The 19,011-nt window shown below is 38.2% G+C and overlaps 1 protein-coding gene across 2 annotated transcripts; it reads left to right on the forward strand.

The window, feature by feature from the left end:
- Positions 1 to 4,181: 4,181 nt before the first annotated feature.
- galcb (galactosylceramidase b) lies at positions 4,182 to 18,921 on the forward strand. Of its 2 annotated transcripts, none has more exons than XM_030044998.1 (17): positions 4,182 to 4,356; positions 4,473 to 4,541; positions 4,625 to 4,688; positions 5,721 to 5,834; positions 6,717 to 6,856; positions 7,355 to 7,393; positions 7,632 to 7,759; positions 9,650 to 9,805; positions 10,485 to 10,609; positions 12,538 to 12,665; positions 12,950 to 13,039; positions 13,128 to 13,217; positions 13,391 to 13,535; positions 13,821 to 14,001; positions 16,331 to 16,494; positions 16,799 to 16,875; positions 18,371 to 18,921. In XM_030044998.1, exons 1-17 carry the CDS (start codon positions 4,216 to 4,218, stop codon positions 18,512 to 18,514), a joined length of 1,995 nt encoding a protein of 664 aa, XP_029900858.1. In that variant the 5' UTR covers positions 4,182 to 4,215; the 3' UTR covers positions 18,515 to 18,921. The 2 variants fall into 2 exon arrangements, with proteins under 2 accessions (XP_029900858.1, XP_029900857.1); XM_030044997.1 differs by lacking the exon at positions 7,632 to 7,759 and adding an exon at positions 8,578 to 8,708.
- The last annotated feature ends 90 nt before the right edge of the window (positions 18,922 to 19,011 follow it).

The raw sequence follows: 19,011 nt of genomic DNA on the forward strand, positions 1-19,011 counted from the left end.
TTTTTCTTACAAATTTTTGTTTTGTTACTATCAAGCACTGAAACAGCACTTGTCAAGATCACTATTGATGGATTACATGATGAAGATTGTGGAAAGCATGCAGTTTTAATGTTTTCAGGTTTTTTCAGTCACTGACTCTGTTCACCATACTGTTTAAATTAACTGCCTGGACAAAAGTTTTCAGAGACTGAAAATTTAACTTTACTTTCACTCCTGTTGTGTTCCCCAGGGGCCTATTTTTTGGCCCTCATCTGTTTCCTGTATATATGCTTCACCCAGGATAATATTTTTGGACATAACATTCATTTTCATTCATATGCTGATGACTCTCAACTGTATGTCCCACTCAGAGACATAGACCCATCTGATTTAGCAGACATGATGGCCTGTTTTGCTGATTTTAAATAATTTATGTCTATGAATGTTCTGCAACTCAATGACTGTACAACTGAAGTCCTCCCTCAGCAGTTTTTAGGTGAATTTGGGTAGTCTGTCAGCAAATATTAAATCCATTGCCCCAATTTAGGGGTGACTCAACCTTAAAGTGGTCCAATCTTGTTATATGCAGTTGAGACGTACTGTAAATCAGGTCACTTTTAACCCTTTAGATGAACCCTTTAGTATGCTGATCTCACCCAGAATTCGCCATTCCTCAGGGGTATAAATGCAATTCTGGCATTTTTACACTGCCTACTTGTCTGATTTAAAAATGATATTGACATTTTATTACTTGTTTATAGGACTCCTGATGGCTAAGTACTGGGTAACGTTTTTGACATACTGGCTTATGAGCCAGCCCATATCTTATCAGGTTCTGACCTTTAGCAGTTCCAAAATTGTGATTGGTGAAACAGATGGTTAACCTTTTGCAGTTTGTGCCCTTCGGTTAATGAACTCTGTGCCCCAAGATCTGAATAATGTAAACTTGGAACTTATTTTATTAAATCACATCTTAAAACCTTACATATGAAGCCCTTGCATATGATGCCCTTGCCTTATGGCTTTGTTTTATACTTAGATACTTATACTACAAGCAATACTTCTTTATTTAAATGTATGACTGCTTTACCCTGTATGTTTAATTTATTATTACATGCCTTATAAATTCATGTTGTTGCTTTGTTTGAAAATAAATACATGTATAATTAATTTCACGATACTTGTTGATTTCCTTTGAGGCCATTTGATTGGATGGTTGGGGTGACTTGACATACAGCTAATATGATCCAGTCTGTAAGTTCCCGTCTTTATGTGTATTGTAGCCTTGTATGGCAAGAAGCATTGTGTTTTTTTTTTTTTTTTTCAGGTGGGAAAGACATTTCTTGTCTTGACATCATCCTGACATCATCACCTTAACAAAATATCTAAATCCTTACAATTTTCATCATTGCACATGTTCTTTGGCCTTTAGTGTGTAGGGTTATAAAAATATCCTGAACTTTTTCATGATGGGAAATTCTAGCTCTGCAGAGACAGCAAGGAACGCCAATGTTTACATGAGAAAATCCAAAGGTATCATGACTCAGCAAGAACTCATTACTAAAGTAACCACAGGACAAACAACAGTAGAATCTCTTTGGCCATATAATTACATCAAGCATTCAACATGAGTCAAGGTAAGATGGAGTTATGTGTTATGTGCGGTCAAGAAGGCCCAACAATGACTTCACACTTCACTTAGGTCTGGTCCTATCCCATATCCCCATCCTACATATCAAATCTCCTCTGGCTCTATGTCCCTCCCTGCTCACCCTTCCCATGGACTTTCACTCCCTTGCTTTTCAACAAGACGTTCCACAGTCTGCAGTGCAGGCCAGAACCTTCCAGCTGAAGGAGCGGCTTTTTTCCCACAGGCTGTCTGATTCCCAAACACCTTCTTACCATCCAGACACTTCAGGCACTGTCAAGAAGTCACTCTGCCTCACAAACAACAGCCCCTCAAGGCCCCTGATTGCTGCAGAGACTATAACTGCCTACCCCAATCTATCTTACCTGCATGACAAAATGTATCTTTTATCCATATTTTATTCTCTTGCTCTTTTGCACTTATTCCATCCCTTATTTTTATCTTAATTATTACAACTTATTTGCACAGACTTGTAGTCCCCACTGTTCTGAGCCTGAGGAAACCTAATTTCTTGCACAAAATGTGGGCCATTATATGTGTAAAGTATAATTGAAACTGTTGTGTAAGTGACAAGTAAATATCCTTGAATGTTTGAATCCTTGAACATGTTCTGTAGTGGCTGATGAGAAATAATGCAGGTATAAAATATTACATGAGCGTCAAGTTAAGACAAATTTCTCAACATAATCTCCATTTTTCCAAAATACAAGCTTTTAATTGTAAAGGTTCATGTATTTGATAATTATATGTGCACGAGTTTTCAGATGTTCCGTGATTTTTAACTGAAAAAAAAAATGTTTCATGGAAACAAGAATGTAAAACATTAACAGAAACATAAACTAAAAAATAAAAGACAAGAAAAAAGAACAGAACAATGCTCCAACAGTACACATACAACTACATTTAATTATACACATTACTATTTCTCACTTTATGTAATTATTAGCCTCTGATCGTTTTAATGCTGCTACTTCTTGGAATTAAAGAATACACCCTCCTACACACTCATCAAAACCACATTGTAGCTCCTCCTGTCTAACCTGTGATCATGGGTTTGGCATTGTTTCATCTGAGATCAGAATTCCCAGCTGGAATGTGCAAACTTTTTTTTTTTTTTTTTTGACAAAGGTGTATTTGTATGTGACAAAACCTGTCAATCATGTTCTCTGGCTCCATAAACATGTTTTTCCTCAGTAGATTGCCAATAAAAAAAAAAAAAAACAATCACCAGTATACATTACATTACATTAATTTAATGAATTAGCACAGAATGTTAAATTTAGATTATTTTGGGTCCATTTTATTAGTGCCATCTAAACTGTGGACGGACAATAATTCCTAGAGAAAATGGGTTGGTCTCACAAAGCAAGATTGAACCTCTTCCATATAGACATCACATGGATTTCTGCAAGGTTCAGTTCTTAGCTCCATTCTGTTTTTCCATGCTTCCATGGTTTGTGGACAAGGCACCCACCTGGGGACAATATAGTTCTACTGGAAGATTAACAATGATGGAGGAACGTAGAAGGGGTTACTAAGATTTGTGACCTTTGTGACCTTGTGACCTTTTTCCCCTAAGATTTCAGATTTATCCACATTCTTTAACTTTATTGGGAAACAAGTCTTCAAACAAGCTTAGACATGTGCATGTGACTGACTTCCCACTGTGCTGCTGTATTTCCTGTCTTAATAGGGGAGTTACAGGCAATGGGGTGTTTATGGGATATTTATGGAGTGTTGACACACAGTTATTTTAATATAAACAAAACTAGGGAGATGAGCCTGATGCCTCTCTAACTGGAATCAGGTAAACTTTATTTTAGCTAGTAGACAACACTGACACCTAGCGATTGTTTCCCTAATGGCACCCCATGTAAAGCACTGCACAGCACTGAGGTCCATAAAGCTAATGTTTTCTTTTTTTTTCAGCGTCCAGCTAATTCTTTTTGATGATGATTGCGTAGTTTCAATACCACAAATACTAATAATACTAATACTACTACTGCCATTGTTAATGATAATAATGATCGTAATGACCTTCCTAACCCTATACTACTACTACTACTACTACTACTACTAATAATAATAATAATAATAATAATTATTATTATTATTATTATCTGTTCTGGGGATTTTTGAAAATTCTATTTTACTACTACTACGAATAATAGTAATAATAATAATAATAATAATAATAATAATGATATAAGTACCAAAACATGTGTTTGACATGTGTTTAGCATGCATCAAAATGTGTGAAATTCAAAAGATAAGCATCATTTTATTTTATTTTATTTTAAGCACAACAAATATTTTTTTACACTTTATTTTACTTTTAATGTATATTTACATTTATTTGAATTTATTGCTTGTATTGTTTGTTTATATTTCTTGATTTTATTGAATTATATTTTATTGAATTTATTTCATCCTACCTGTCAATATGTATTTCTTTCGGTTGGTTAGTTACGTCTATTAAAATAGTTGTTGATTTATTTTGGCTCGACGCGATTGGTCAGTCGGGCTGTCACATGACATAAAGGCGACATGATCACACCACAGTGTTCCAGTCCCTCCAGTTTAACAGGATGAGCTCCAGACTGACAGTAGTACTTTCTGTTCTCATATTTTTTCCCTTAAATTTCTGCTCGTCCCGGAGCTACGTCCTGGACGACAAAGTGGGCTTAGGGAGAGTTTTTGACGGGATTGGAGGTTTGAGCGGCGGCGGGGTGAGTGTGCTTTGCTTTGAACACACTTCCTGGTTCCATGACATGACTGCACACACACACACTACATGGCACAGGATTGTCATACCTGTTTGTTCTGTCTCTCCTGCTTCATGTAGGCGACGTCTCGTTTACTGGTCAATTATGCTGAACCGTACCGCAGCCAGATATTAGACTATCTCTTCAAGGTATGATGTGATGCATAGCCAAGCCATTCATACACACTCTAGTCCAACACATGAAAAGTCACAGTTTTTCTTTTAATCTGCAGCCAAACTTTGGAGCCTCTTTGCACATGCTGAAGGTGGAAATTGGAGGTGATGCTCAGACTACAGGTAAGACTTGTTACTTGTCAGACAAGATGAACGGAATGTTCACAAGTGAAAGTATTTCCAGTCATGTGATACAGCAGCTTTGAGATCACAGTACAGTCATAATGAATTTTTTGTTTTTTTAATGGTGTTGTCTGACTCCTGTGACCATGCTGAATAAATTCCTCACCTCTAATGATGTTCTGTAGTTTTAATTCTTTGTAGTTTGTATAGCTACAACTTAATACAGGGGCTTGGAGAGGAAGCTCCCGCCCATTTCATTTGATTGACAGCCTAAGTTGTTTGTTTGTTTGTTTGTTTGTTTGTTTGTATGCACCTTGCTGATTTGCATTACTTGTGGCCTAAAACTCCAAAGTTCATCTTGAAGTCCCTCAAGAGAAAATGTTCCCAGCGCCTTCATGCTGCTGTGTCAGACAGGAAGATAAGAGGCTGTTGCTATAGCAGAAGTAATAGGAGAGAAAGAAAAGGGAAATCAGAGTATTCTTTAAAATCAGGAATAAAAGCCATAAAAAAAAGTAAAAACAATGGAATGGTTTAAGCAGTAAATACAATACAAACAGTAGTGTGATTATATAAATGTATGCCTATTATTTAGAAAATTATTAATAATTACTAGATATTGGGAAGAATATGGAGTACTTATCTGTATTGTCATTTTGATGCTGCTAACAACATTGATTGCAATTCCTTGCATGGTGTAGTCAGAACAATTCATAAATGATTTTTTCACTGAATAGAAAACATACTTGGGGGAAAAAGGTCAATTTTCATGTTCCTAATTTTCATTGAAATATTTTTCACTTCTGGATAGTCTGGTTGTCTGGTATGGTGGACCACAGTAGTTTCGTGACGGTGCTGGTTTCACACAGTAATCCCAGTGTTATGCAGGATTGCAGAACTGATATAGACCAAAATAACAGAACAATGTGAAATTTGAGTTTCTGAAGACTGCAGCTAGTAATGATGTAGATAATGAGTCATACAGATCTTTAACATAAGTAGCATTTGCTTACACCTGGTCACTGTGTTTCCTAGATGGAACAGAACCGTCTCACATGCACTATGAGAATGATGAGAACTTCTTCCGGGGCTACGAGTGGTGGCTCATGAAAGAGGCTAAGAAGAGGAACCCAGATATCACACTTATCGGTGAGAGAGCCTACTGCCTTTCTTTCACCCACAAGTTGCACAATCAATTTATGTAACTCAAGACTCGAGGTGTCGGCCTAACACACAGTCTGTGAGCCACAGCTGAAATTTTCAAACACAAAATTATGTTTGATATATTTAGTCCCCAAATGTGGCTGTGATTATCCTAGCGGTCCCTATAGGTATTTCATACAATGATGTCGAAATTCAAAAAAACAGTCTCACTACAGTGAAATGGCTGCTATGGGGGCTAACATCAGCACACATGAATCAAATGTGGCTCATTGAATCCACAACAGTCTCAGCTTTCCAGTCAAAGCCAACTGATGCAACTCCAAGACTGTTTAGGCCCCCAGTCTGCACAAACACCCCATTTTACCACAGGCCAAGACACCTGGAGGTCAGAGGTCAAGGGACCCCCCTGAAAATTGCCATGCCAGTTTTTCTCTTGTGGACATATAGCCAAACTTTGAATTATTTAGTCCTCTTGCTGACAATCCAGAATGACATGCGTGATACCCATGGATTCGTTAGGTTGTCTAGGATAATATGATACCAATAGATTTACGTTCAATTGATTCAGTTATAAAAAAAAAAAAAAACTCAATGAAAAAAATCGCCAATTAAAGAAACATTATATTGAAGTGAGTCCATTTTTTCCTACCCTTAAGCTTGTTGGCTTAAGCTAGCTTGTTGGCTGAAGCTAGCCAACCTTCCTGTGTCTGAGAATGCAATGCTATTTTTTTCATAAACCAGGATGTGGGAGCTTCAAAATTATCCCATGAATTTGATGAGGCCATGAATGCAGCATTAGCCTCGGGGGAAAGTGTCCACTCTGGGAGGAAAATGAATGTTAAACTGCTTGTGTGTGTGTGTGTGCAGGTTTGCCATGGGCATTCCCTGGTTGGGTAGGCCGTGGCAAGAACTGGCCCTATGACTTCCCTGACATCACAGCGTCCTATGTGGTGTCCTGGATCATTGGCGCGAAGCAGTACCACAATCTAGACATAGATTATGTCGGGGTGTGTACCTGGAATTGATTTGTCTTTAATTTGTCAATTATGTCTTTAAAGGACCATACCAGTGATTTTGCATGTTTAGTGTAATATCTACAAAATGCATATTCATGTTTCTGCAAGTCTTTTCCCAAAGCAAGCAGTGGTATTTTAGAATTGGATAGAATGGTATTGTTTTCCTACCTTTTATGTAGCCGTCAGTTTCCATTCATTCCACTATGATATGAAAATGAACTTTCAGAGACGGAACTGAATTATCAGTTCTGTGGTGTATGAATAGAAATGACTTTATTAGCTGCAGAAACAGAAAATTACACAGTTGTCGAATCAGTTCAAATTTGCAGAGCGAGGGGTTTTGATGTTATCAAATTGTTAATATGGGAGGGTAAATTGTGGTAAACAGGCCAAACATTCAAAATCACTGGTATTTTCCCTTACAGCATCATCCAGTCTCTGATTGTAATAATCTGGTGTTGTAACTGACATGCAATTTCATCTGTTTAGATTTGGAATGAGAGGAACTTTAACAGCAATTACATCAAGGTAAACCTAACCTCTGACTATTCAGAGCCCCTGATTTATTTTATGCAACTGAGAAATGTAATGCAGCCTAGATAAGCATGACCTTAAATAAGAATTAGGGTAAAAAAAAAAACAAAAAAAAAAACAGCCACCAACATTTGGTTTTAAAACACATGAGAAATATAATTGTGACTGGCAGCAGTCAAGACCCTTTTAGAAATAGCTGGGTTCCTCTCAGAGCATATCCTTTGTCACCAAGGTGCTCCGGGACACGCTGGATAAAGTTGGCCTAACAGATGTTGGCATCATCGCGGCAGACGGTGACTGGAGCGTCGCCAATTCTATGAGCGTTGACCCCTACCTTAACGATGCTGTTGAGGTGGTTGGGTAAGTAAAGTTGTCACGGTGCCACACGGTGCCACACTCAAAGGTGACACAAACAAACGCTCAAACTTGAATCATAAAATCATTCCTTTTGCTCCAATGCCCTGAAGGATCATAACACAGTGGCATGTGTCTCACATGTCACTGTCACATTTTTGGTCCCTGTCAGCTGATTTACAAATCATGTGATGCACAGTAGTTGACGTGTCACTGGTTTTGGGTGTGTCGTACATGGAAATCATTCTTCCTCTTCTGGAAACACATTCACTGTGCCGGATTGAGTGTAGCTGAATGTTTGTGGCTGTTTTCCCACTGTACTTGGAGAGTCAGAAGTGATTGTTCAGTTATGAACTAACATTTAAGCTGCATAAGTGCATTTTGCTGTATACTACTATATGCCCATGTGCACACCACAGTATTTTCCATTTAGGCATGACATTGTAACTAATAAACCTAGCTCACTGACTTTGACATATGAAGTTAATACGCTCAGAGTATATTGCTACTGTCAAGTGAAAGAAACATTAATGCAATTTTTGCCCAAGTTGTTTTGAAAGTTCAAGGATAGAGTTCCTTGACACTTGGGCCCTTGGAAGATGTAAAAACCCTATTGTACAATTTCAAAATATACATCGGTGTTCATTTGAAAACAAGCAGGTGTTCATTTATGAAAAAAAAAAAAAAATTCTTGTAAATCTGTGATTTTTTTTTTTTACCTGATTGTAGCAAATACCATATAGCCCATCCTAGTCAAAATAGTCATAGTTGCCAATCACTTTCTTTTTCTCCTTTCTTCCTGTGTCACTTACTGGGCTTCCCAGCTCCTGCGGTACACTCTGGATAAGAGTGGCTTGAAGAAGGTCAGGATCATAGCCAGTGATAACCTGTGGGAGCCCATTTCCTTGTCTTTGCTGCTAGACCAAGAGCTCAGCAAAGCTGTAGACGTGATAGGGTAGGATCCTTTTCTCTGCCCGTGAATGAAGCTTGATCGCATGGCCTCTGTCTTCTTTCTGGAGACTGTAACTAACCTGATGTTTTTGCGCCAAGATTTTGATGTGATTCTACATAAACACTAAATCTGCTGTCTTCTGTGGAGGTCTGAGCACAATCTGTACTTGTAAAATGTGGTTTGTACTATTATTCTTGAAAGGCCTCAGAAGTCTTTGCCCTAATACAGAACTGTGGATCCAACGCATTTTCTTTACAAGGGGAAGATTCATAGGGTTTTCATATGATCATCCCTGTCACGCTCTGTAATTTGAGCTGGTGCTAGCTCACTGCTGAGCCATTAAAAATAGCTGGTTAGCTAGCTACCATGTCCATTTCTTCAGGGATGACAACAAAAGTATCGAGAAGAATCTCTACACCGCTCGTGATGGTTCATAAAGGATGGCTAATCACTTAGATGATAGCAGTTTGTTTTTTAAAGCAACACAAATCATATTCAGATTATAAAAACATGCAAGAATTTTCTTTCTATGTGTAAACATCCAAATGACAGAAATGTTTTGAAAGAATTTGGAAAACCCCATTCATTTCTCCTTGAAGTCTTGAAAATGCTTACAAATCAGAGACAAATGACGGCATGACTTCTGAAGCGTATAGGAGTGTGATTTTTAAAAACTATTTCTTGTTCGTCTGTGTATGTGCAGTCGTGTTGTGGTGTTCCAGATTTTCTCACAATTTTCATGCATATCTGCTCTTTGTGCCCACACAAAGAGGCATTCTGTAACCTTGGACTGTATGTGTGATTAGACAAAATTGCAGACATCCATTAAAAGTTGCTATGACTTTAATCAACTCCTGATAGCCATAAGAGCCACATGACTTTTGATTTGAAATGGTAGCTTTCTTGACTGTTGTGACTGTTGATGTTCATGTGTGACCTGACAGGGCCCACTATCCCGGCACCACCACGGTGATGGAGGCTCTGAAGACTCAGAAGAAGCTGTGGTCGTCAGAGGACTACAGCACCTTCAATGACGAGGTGGGAGGAGGCTGCTGGGCTCGCATCCTCAACCAGAACTACGTCAACGGACTCATGACTGCGTAAGTATCCTAGGTACACAAGCTTTACAAGTTCGTTCTGTGGTGCCCGCAGCGGTTTTGAATCCTTGGCATGTTTCCTCACCTAATACAGGCTATATTGCTTATTACTTTTGCCTGAGAAGAATCCAGTGTATAGCTCAGGAATAAAATGCAGATTTCTAATTTGCTTCGTTTGACCATATGTACTGAAATTTGTGACCAAGCCTTTTTTCCTAGGAAAGAGCTACAAGATAAGAGCAGCCAAAGTAAAAGCTTTCATGATCTGAATAAAGGTTGTATCACTGTTTTATATGAATTGGTTGGAAACAGTAAACTGATTCATTTAGATTAGGATTTCAGTGATTATTGCTTTAATCATATTGTTGGAGACTGTAAGAATAGATGAAGGCTGCCTTTTTTTAACAATTTCTCCATGATTAATCTGCGGTCTGTCTTGTGAAACTCAAAGCCTTTAATCAGATCACGTAACAGTAATTTTAGGGGCAAAAAAGTACTACTAGTCTAAGTGTCTAAGGGCATTTTGGGAATTCTTTCCAAAGTCCTATGTGAAGAAACGATAAAATATTTTGCATACTGTCGTGGTCAGAAAAAGACTAACTAGAAGTTAAATATGCAGAGAAAACATTGTTTACTCACTGAGTGTAGCTGACTGACCATGGATTGTGTTTTTTTTTCCTAGCACCATATCCTGGAACCTGGTTGCCAGCTACTATGAGGACCTGCCGTATGGTCGAGACGGGCTGATGACAGCTGAGGAGCCCTGGAGTGGCAACTATGTAGTGGAATCTCCCATTTGGATCACAGGTCTGAGTAACATCCAGCTTTTTAACCTTTTAACCTTTTCACATTTGGTACTCTTGTGCATCTTGGTAGCACAAACTTTGGCTTGAGTGTCAAAGGCTGTATTTTGGAGACATTAAAAATGATGTTGCAAAAAATTCTAACTTTCGACTAGTTAAAATGGGATGTTAAGGCCTGTCTAGTTTGAAATATGGCAAGATTTCTCGACTCTGAGGTTTGTGGCTCTCTAATGTCATGGCGAATATGGTGGCATACACTGTAAAGGCTACTCATCATTACTTTTAACATGATGTCATAACCCGTTACTAATCCAAAAAATGCACTTTAACTTCAACACTGCATGACCCCTAAGTCTATCAAAGCACCTGTGTGATGATTAACTTGAGTGCTGTTTTGAAGATGCTGTGTGTTGTTACTGAGACCTTTTTAACCACCATCATTGTTTACAGGCGTTGCACACAGTTTATGCATCAAATATCTCATCAGGTGCAGATTCTATATAATCCCACTTTGATTGACACATCCACCACCCCACCAGTCTCCTTATGTGGACTTTGTCCCTCCCTTAACACACCCCACAGTGTCATCCCTCAACTTTAAGACATAACAGCTGTACTTAAACATTTTATTGGGTCGTTTTTTTGCCAGAGGACAGTCTCCATAGAGCAAAATACATGCATACACCGAAGCTATGATTATGCAGCACAACAATATGAAAAGTAATAAGCACATGATGGCTGAACGCCTTGTAACTGAAATATTCATCCCGCATCCCTTGCAGATTCTGCTATCCACTGAACAGTCTCAGCACGTCACAATGCAAATCTGGCTTGGCAGGCACTTTGTGGCTTTACTGGCGTTGTATTTGGCTTTAATGATGATTGTGAGTGTGTTGTTGAACTACCACCTCTCCGCCACTGGAGAAAATAGTACTAGAGAGATAAAGCCTGAAACGATCAGCATGCTCACTGTCCCAGAATACTCCCAAGCTGTTTACAAAGTCAAATAGACAGGGTCACTGAGCAAACACAGGCTCGCTGGTTAGGTAGCTTTGTAGTATTGGATGTTTGTGAGTGAGAACAAAAAGAAGGAAATATGTTGTTACCCAAACACATTTTTTGATTTGCTGAATTTGAATTTAAAAAAAAAAAAAAAATAGTGGATTGTGACAAAATACATTGACTTGCTTGACTTGAGGTTAGAGTTCTCTGGAATCATTCCTGATTTCAGACATATAGCCATTTTTAGATCAATACTAATTGAATAGTGCGATGCTAATAATAACGATGATGATAATGACTCACTTTAAAAATAAAGTTAAAAGATGGAATACATACATCTGTTTCAAATATGATGTATATTTATTAATTTATCTATTTATTTGTTTGTTTATTATATTGTGAAATTTCATGTGTTTTGAAGTAATTAAGCTCCCGTGACGCTGTAATTTCCTGCAAAGGATCAGTAAAATATCATTCATTCATTCATTCATTCACATAGAATGTATAAGATAAACATGGGTGTTACTAATAACATTAATTAAAGGTTCTGTTCCATTTAAGTTGGAACAGAAGCTGTCCAATGAAACAGCATGAACAATACCAGCGGCTCTGCCAGACTTCAATAGAACAGCCTTCATCGATGTCATCAGTAACACCCATGTTTACCTGCTGTTCATGTCAAAGTAGCTGCTGTGAAAAAGGTCTATAGCAAACCACAGACTTTACATAATACATCTTGGGATCACAATTAAAAGATGCACCACCGTCACCTAGAACATCGGATCTGCTTTGGTCCTAAATTAATTTTCATTGTATCTGTGAGTTGGTTGAACAATTGCAGCTAATAAAAGACCTTTCTTTTTTGTGTTAGTTAAGTTTTTTCAGTTAATATATATAGTGAAACACTCTGCTATATTCTTTGCTTCCTAGCTCACACCACCCAGTTCGCCCAGCCAGGATGGACCTATCTACAAACTGTGGGACATTTAGAAAAAGGTGGAAGTTACGTTGCGCTGACTGATGGTAAAGGAAACCTCACTGTTGTCATAGAGACCATGGTAAGTTTGTCTTTCGATTATTTATTTATTTATTCATTCTATTTTTATTTTTATTTTCGTAAGACTTGCATTTTTTGGCGCCACAGTTACAATTGTATATTTTCCAGCTCCTCAAAGAATTTATCCCATACATTTGTATTTGTAAGGTCTAACTTTATCAAAGACAGATTTTAAAACATCACAACTTTAAAACTTACAACGTAAAAACATCACAACTATAGTTGCATTAAAACACAAAAACAACATGTGAAGATAACATGATCTTTTTTCCACCTTCTTTACAGGCTCATGATCATTCGTGGTGCATACGTCCGCCACTCCCACCCTACAATCTGACATCCCAGAATGCAACTTTCCAGCTGAAGGGATCCTTTGTAAGCTCCTCTGCCATCTTCGTGAAATTGTGAAAAGTTAACCATTGATGCCTTTTGCCATATATTCAAGAATATCCGTTGCCCCTAGGCCTCCATCAAGGAACTCCAAGTGTGGCGGTCCAGGTTTGACTTCAAGACGAAAAAGCCGTCCTTCTTTGAGAAACTCGCTCCGCTGAAGGTAGGAGAGGCAGGATGTAAGAGGTTGACACACCTCCGGGTTTGGTATCTTGTGTGAGACTGAGATGTCTCCTCTGTGGAAAGTTCACACTGAGCCACACAATTTGACATAATTTTATGAAAGTATATGAGTTACTTCTTGATGTCTTTTTTACATGTTTATGGCCGTTACAGCCGTCTGAAGGCTGGTTCACCTTGAGTCTGGGTGAAGACGAGGTTTACACATTAACCACCATTACAACGGGACAGAAAGGATGCTACCCAGAGCCGCCTCCCCCTGCTCCCTTCCCCCACCTCTACAAGGATGATTTTAATATTGGTAAGTGCTCTGCATACAGAAAGAACTCCACTTGTTTACAGGCTTTCCACCTTTAAACTCCATGATGTTCCAGGAATATCATGGAGTTTTGAGGGTGTATTTCAGTCAATGAATTTTGGAATTTCTTTGAGGAAGTCTGGGATTATTTTACCCAAAGTCATTCTACATGTAACACTTATCCATGTAGCTGTAATGGCCATAAACATTTAAATTTTTGTACACACAAGATCTTGACATTACCATTAGCACCTTTTCTCACACACTCTCTCTCCCAATGTCCCATAGCCAACCCCTTCTTCTCGGAGGCTCCGTATTTTGCTGACCAGACGGGCGTGTTTGAGTACTACATCAACCTGACCGACCCTGGGCCTCATGTCTTCACGTTACGCCAGGTTGTCACCCAGAAGCCTGTCACATGGGCAGCAGATGCCGACCAGACCATCAGTGTCATAGGGAACTATCAATGGTGAGGTGTTGACATTTGCTGCATTATAGAGTCTGGGTAAATGGCTGAGAAACAAATTCAGAAAAATAACAAAGACATATCAGTGCATTGATGGCAATGAATTGATACGTCAAAGCAAGTTTGTGCTAATTTTATAATAGTTATTGTTGTTGTTATTAGTTTAGCACATTACCTTAAATTACTGGAAAATTAATCACCTTTTTCCCTACACTGCAAAAACTCAAAGTCTTACCAAGATTATTTGTCTTATTTCAAGTCAAAAATGTCTTATTACTAGTCAAAATATCTCATTACACTTAAAATAAGACATGATCACCTCAGAAGTAACTTGTTTTTAGACAACTGTCTCTTGTTTCAAGTGAAAATTTGCTTGAAACAAGTGAAAATTTGCTTGTTTCATTGGCAAAATTTTCTTGTTTCTAGCTAATTTTCACTTATTTCAAGTGAATTTTCACTTTTTCCACTGGCAAATTTTGCCAATGAAACAAGCAAATTTTCTAAAAAAAATAGTCTAAAAACAATTAACTTCTGAGGTGATCATGTCTTATTTTAAGTGTAAAGAGATATTTTGACTAGAAATAAGACATTTTTGACTTGAAATAAGACAAATAATCTTGGTAAGATTTTGCGTTTTTGCAGTGTATGTTTTTGGAAGAACTGAAGTAAATTTTCTCAGATTCTCAGGTTTAATAATTCACAAATCAAATGTATCAATGCAAAACTTAAGATAAGTTTCAGGATATGTATAATATCGTGTGCTTGAGAAACAAGCTATCAGATCTAATTGATGCCTCCTCACAATCAGACCTCTGGACAAAATGATCATTCTTTGATGACAATATGGACTTTAGTGCAAAAATAGTAAGATGGAGGCAACTTGATTTTCTTTCTCTATAGATAGCATTTTCCGGTCATTTGGCTGTCCAGGTAAGCCTCTAAAAAACAGCAGGTACTTTACAATGGTCGATGACAGCTAATCAGTGATGAATGAAATGTGCTGTTCAGGACGAGGTGGGCTGATATTCTTTCATAGTGTTCCTGAGAGTGATTGGTGCAGTAGATTGCACCCATATTTCATCACCACAGCCCAGGGGAACATGAGACCGACTTTGTAAATAAAAAATCGTTTCACTGCCTCGATGTGATGGCACAGTACTGTATCAGTAAAAAGTATGAATAGTTTATCCCAATGACAGCTCAGTTTTGCACGTTATGAAATTAGTAATCCATATTTTTCCTTTTCTTCCCACTGGTTGTCTACTTAACATGTCGGAATATTAGTCAGCAGCATACATTGTTCAAGTATACTTGCTTTTATTGTCTTTATTGTTTTACATTTAAATTGAAATAATTGATATTCTATACGTGAGCTTATAAGCTGTTTCTCCTGCTCAATCAAAATACTTTTGCTGTAGTATCAAGCTAATTTCCCCACAGGGATCAATAGTTCCGTCTTATCTTGAACCGGCTGGTCTGGATCTGTGTTCCATGTAACTCAGTCTTTGGTACAGTTCCCATTTCTTTTGTGTCTGCGTTTGACTGTAAATCCGGGGTTGACAGAACAAGTTGGACACCATCTTTGTCGGACCGGTTGGCCAGCATTTCCCAACATTTGGTTTTGTGAAGGCAGCTAGCACAAAAGTTCTCTGACTACTGTCTAACTCTTTTCATGAGACAGGCTTCACACAGTTTTGATCCCCTCAGAAGAAACCATTTGCTGCCATTCATTCTGGATTCATCACGCCAAACATGACCCGTTACATGATGCATCACGCCATGGAGGAAATAATCGCTCATAAACATGTCACCTCACTAACTTTATCATCACATGGATGTATTTTTATTTAAGGCATTTTTTATGAGTGAGAAGTTAATTTTAAAGTAGTTTTGACTCCAAAAAGCAGTGTTTCTCAAAGTGGGGTCCTTTAGGAGATTCCGGGAGGGCCCCAAATACAATGAGGAATAGCTGATTTTCACTATCATTAAAATCATCCCAATTAGAGAATGTATGGGAATAACTGTTCATATAGGTTCTGACAAATCGGACATCTGTGACCTAATGAGTCTCTCTTGGGGGTCTGACTTGAAAGTAGTTGAAAATCCCTGATGTAGTATGTGTATTTTGTAAATTATGAAAAAGAATTTGAAGGAAAGAACTGCATATGTCATGCAAGGCAAAACGATATGGTTAAATTTAGCAAATACATCCCTTTGAGTCTGAACCATACTACTTTTAGCTACTAATTAAAAGAGCCCTGGCTGTGTTTGGGACACAAAACGGTGTCCAATTTTTATTCATGTGAATGTTCCTAATGTTCTTATGTTTCAGGCAAAATCTGAGTGTTACATGTGATGTCTTCATGGAGAGTGTCAAGACAGGTGGTGTTTTCATCGCGGCCAGGGTGGATAAAGGTGGCATGTCGGTCCGCAACACCAAGGGAGTCTTCTACTGGGTGTTTGCCGATGGCACCTACAAAGTCACCAATGATCTTGGTCGGTAGCTGTCTAATTGACACATGCTTCATTAAGTTTATTTATTATGGAGGTTTTTGCAAGACTATCATCAAAAAGTTGGAACTTACAACCAAAATGGGGGAAACGTTCTAGATTTTTAGCATGGGAAAAATGGCAAAGGTTATTTTAAAGAATTATTTTAGCACAGTATTTTAGATCCTTAAAGAAACAACAGCTAATCTCAAATGAAAATTCAGACAAAGTCCCAAATTTAGTACTGCTTGAATTGGTTTTAATCAACATTTAGTGCTGATTTTATTTTGTGCTCTTCTTTCCTCAATAGCTGGTCAGACTGTACTTGCAGAGGGGCTGTCTGGTACTCGAGCATATGGCTGGCACACCTTAACACTCAAAGTTGAAGTAAGTGCAAGCGTTCTTTTGTAGAATTTTAGTATTTGTGAGATGATTTTCTACTCCATCAGTGGTCCTGTTCAGAGTTTGTGCTTTCTGGTGGCTTGACTACATGACGTGTAGACAGTATTGCAGCTTGAGTTCACCCACATGTCCAGTGAACACTTGTCGGGGCTGCGATGGAACAAGGGATGTCACTGTCTATCAGTCTTATTTGTATACAGAACTAGATATACACTTTAGTTGTTACATCTAAGCTTTGCGTGCTTCTTTTGCGTATGGGTTATCTGAGGCCTTAATTCAACAAGGTGCTGGACATGATCCATGCTGCCCCAGAACAGCCTGTTCCGTCACAAGCTAGAGGTGTCTATCGGATTGTGTTATTGCGCTGACCTGAAGTCATGTTGTACAGCCATCTTTATCCTGCTGGACGTTTCCTTTTAACAGAGGCCGGAGTCTGCCCAGCAGCAACAGTATGTAGGTTTTCAGTGGTACTCTGCTGATGTTCAGTTGGTACTAAGGACCCACATTTGATCCAAGAACACATTTCCACACCACTACATCACCAGCAGTCTGTATTGTTGACACCAAGGGGGAAGGATCTTTGGATTCACGCTATTGCCAACAGTAGTGACAGCAGGAACCAGGATTCGTCAGTATGAGATGCGGGGGAGGGTGATGTAGTATAAAGAGCGAGAAGGTCCACAAAGGGAGTGCAGTGGGCGTGTAAGCCTTGACACGAGACCTGAGTTCGATTCCCATGTCCAGCGAGATCTTTTGTGTGGACTGAGACTGTGTCCTCTTCTCATTTTGTTGCCTAAACCTAACCTTTCCCTAACCTTAACAAGGTGGTTTTTATGCCTAAACGTATCCTTTCACTAACCTTAACAAATTGCGATCAAAGCAGTAAAGCACAATGCATCTCCTGACACCAAGGCGTGCCTTTGCCGTCGATATCTGGACTACCTCTGTTCTGCATATTGTCAGTTTTTGTCGCTACACACCTGCATAAAAAGGACTCAGAAGAAGTCTGCAGAAGTTTATTTGCATTTTGTTACAATATGAAATGGAGAAAAGCAAAAGAATCTATGATTTGTGAACCTATTATCAGTCCAAGTTTATTATTTTTACTTGATAAATGACTAAAATGATGATTATCATAATAACAATCAATAAATTTTCTGTGAATATACTAATCAATTAATCAACTAATTGTTTCAGCTCTAATCACAGAACTCCACATTATGGAGAATTGGAGCTCATAACTTTCCAACAAGGAATTATGAGGTTGTATTCAATTAAAAGCTGATGAAAAATCAATAAATAATAGTCGTGCAAATTGCTTAGCCCCTTCTAAGTGGTTGAAACCATGTTGAGTAGGGTGCCAGAGGCATCCTCCACACCCCTCCCTGTCCTGTACGCGATTAAGGTAGATACTGTTTGTTGTAATATTTCCATTCACTGCAAATGTTCACTTTGATCCCTTTTTTTTTTTTTTTCCTAGGGCCAGTATGCCTCAGGGTTTTTGAACGGATATCCACTATGGAAGAATGCCGTGGTACTGACACCAAAGAATGGCTGGGCAGCCATAGGAACGCGTTCATTTGAACTGGCTCAGTTTGATAACTTTGTCGTGGAGGCACAATGATTTGACAATGGGAATGTGTTGCTGAATCAATGCTGCGATTATTGCCTTGATTAAGTTATTGACTGGATTAATGCATTGTTTAACCCTTAAATGTTGTATTTTGTTTCTATATTTTGCCTCCTACCAAAATAAGAATGTGAAGGTAAATGGGATTTTAGATATTGTGTCTTTTTAAGGGTAAAGGTTGTAAATTTTAAGAAAACTATTATATGCTGTGTATGCATAGGCTATAATTGTTTTTCTTTGGTTTGTTTTTTTAACATTAAAATGAATTATTTTGCCTTAATGTAATGCACAGAACACTTGAACGGTTTCATCTCAGATGAACTCATCCTTTTAGGTTTGTTTTTGATTAAAAAAAAATAATAATAATTCCACGATTATTTTTCAATAAAATCTGAAATGAAGTGCTTTGTCATGGTTCTCTTCATGGTTGTAGTGGGCCACAAAACCAGTGCTTAACCCCATGGATAACACTTAGGCTAGGCAGGCTTGTT

Source organism: Myripristis murdjan, chromosome 22 (assembly GCF_902150065.1).
Source record: "Myripristis murdjan chromosome 22, fMyrMur1.1, whole genome shotgun sequence".
In the NCBI taxonomy this organism is placed as follows: Eukaryota; Metazoa; Chordata; class Actinopteri; order Holocentriformes; family Holocentridae; genus Myripristis; species Myripristis murdjan.

Excerpts from the sequence above, each read along its gene's own strand:
- galcb (XM_030044997.1), top strand. The coding sequence starts at position 4,216 with ATGAGCTCCAGACTGACAGTAGTACTTTCTGTTCTCATATTTTTTCCC. Across the intron at positions 7,394-8,577 it reads TTAACAGCAATTACATCAAG|CTCCTGCGGTACACTCTGGA; the intron begins GTAAACCTAACC and ends TGGGCTTCCCAG. Across the intron at positions 14,002-16,330 it reads GTCATAGGGAACTATCAATG|GCAAAATCTGAGTGTTACAT; the intron begins GTGAGGTGTTGA and ends CTTATGTTTCAG.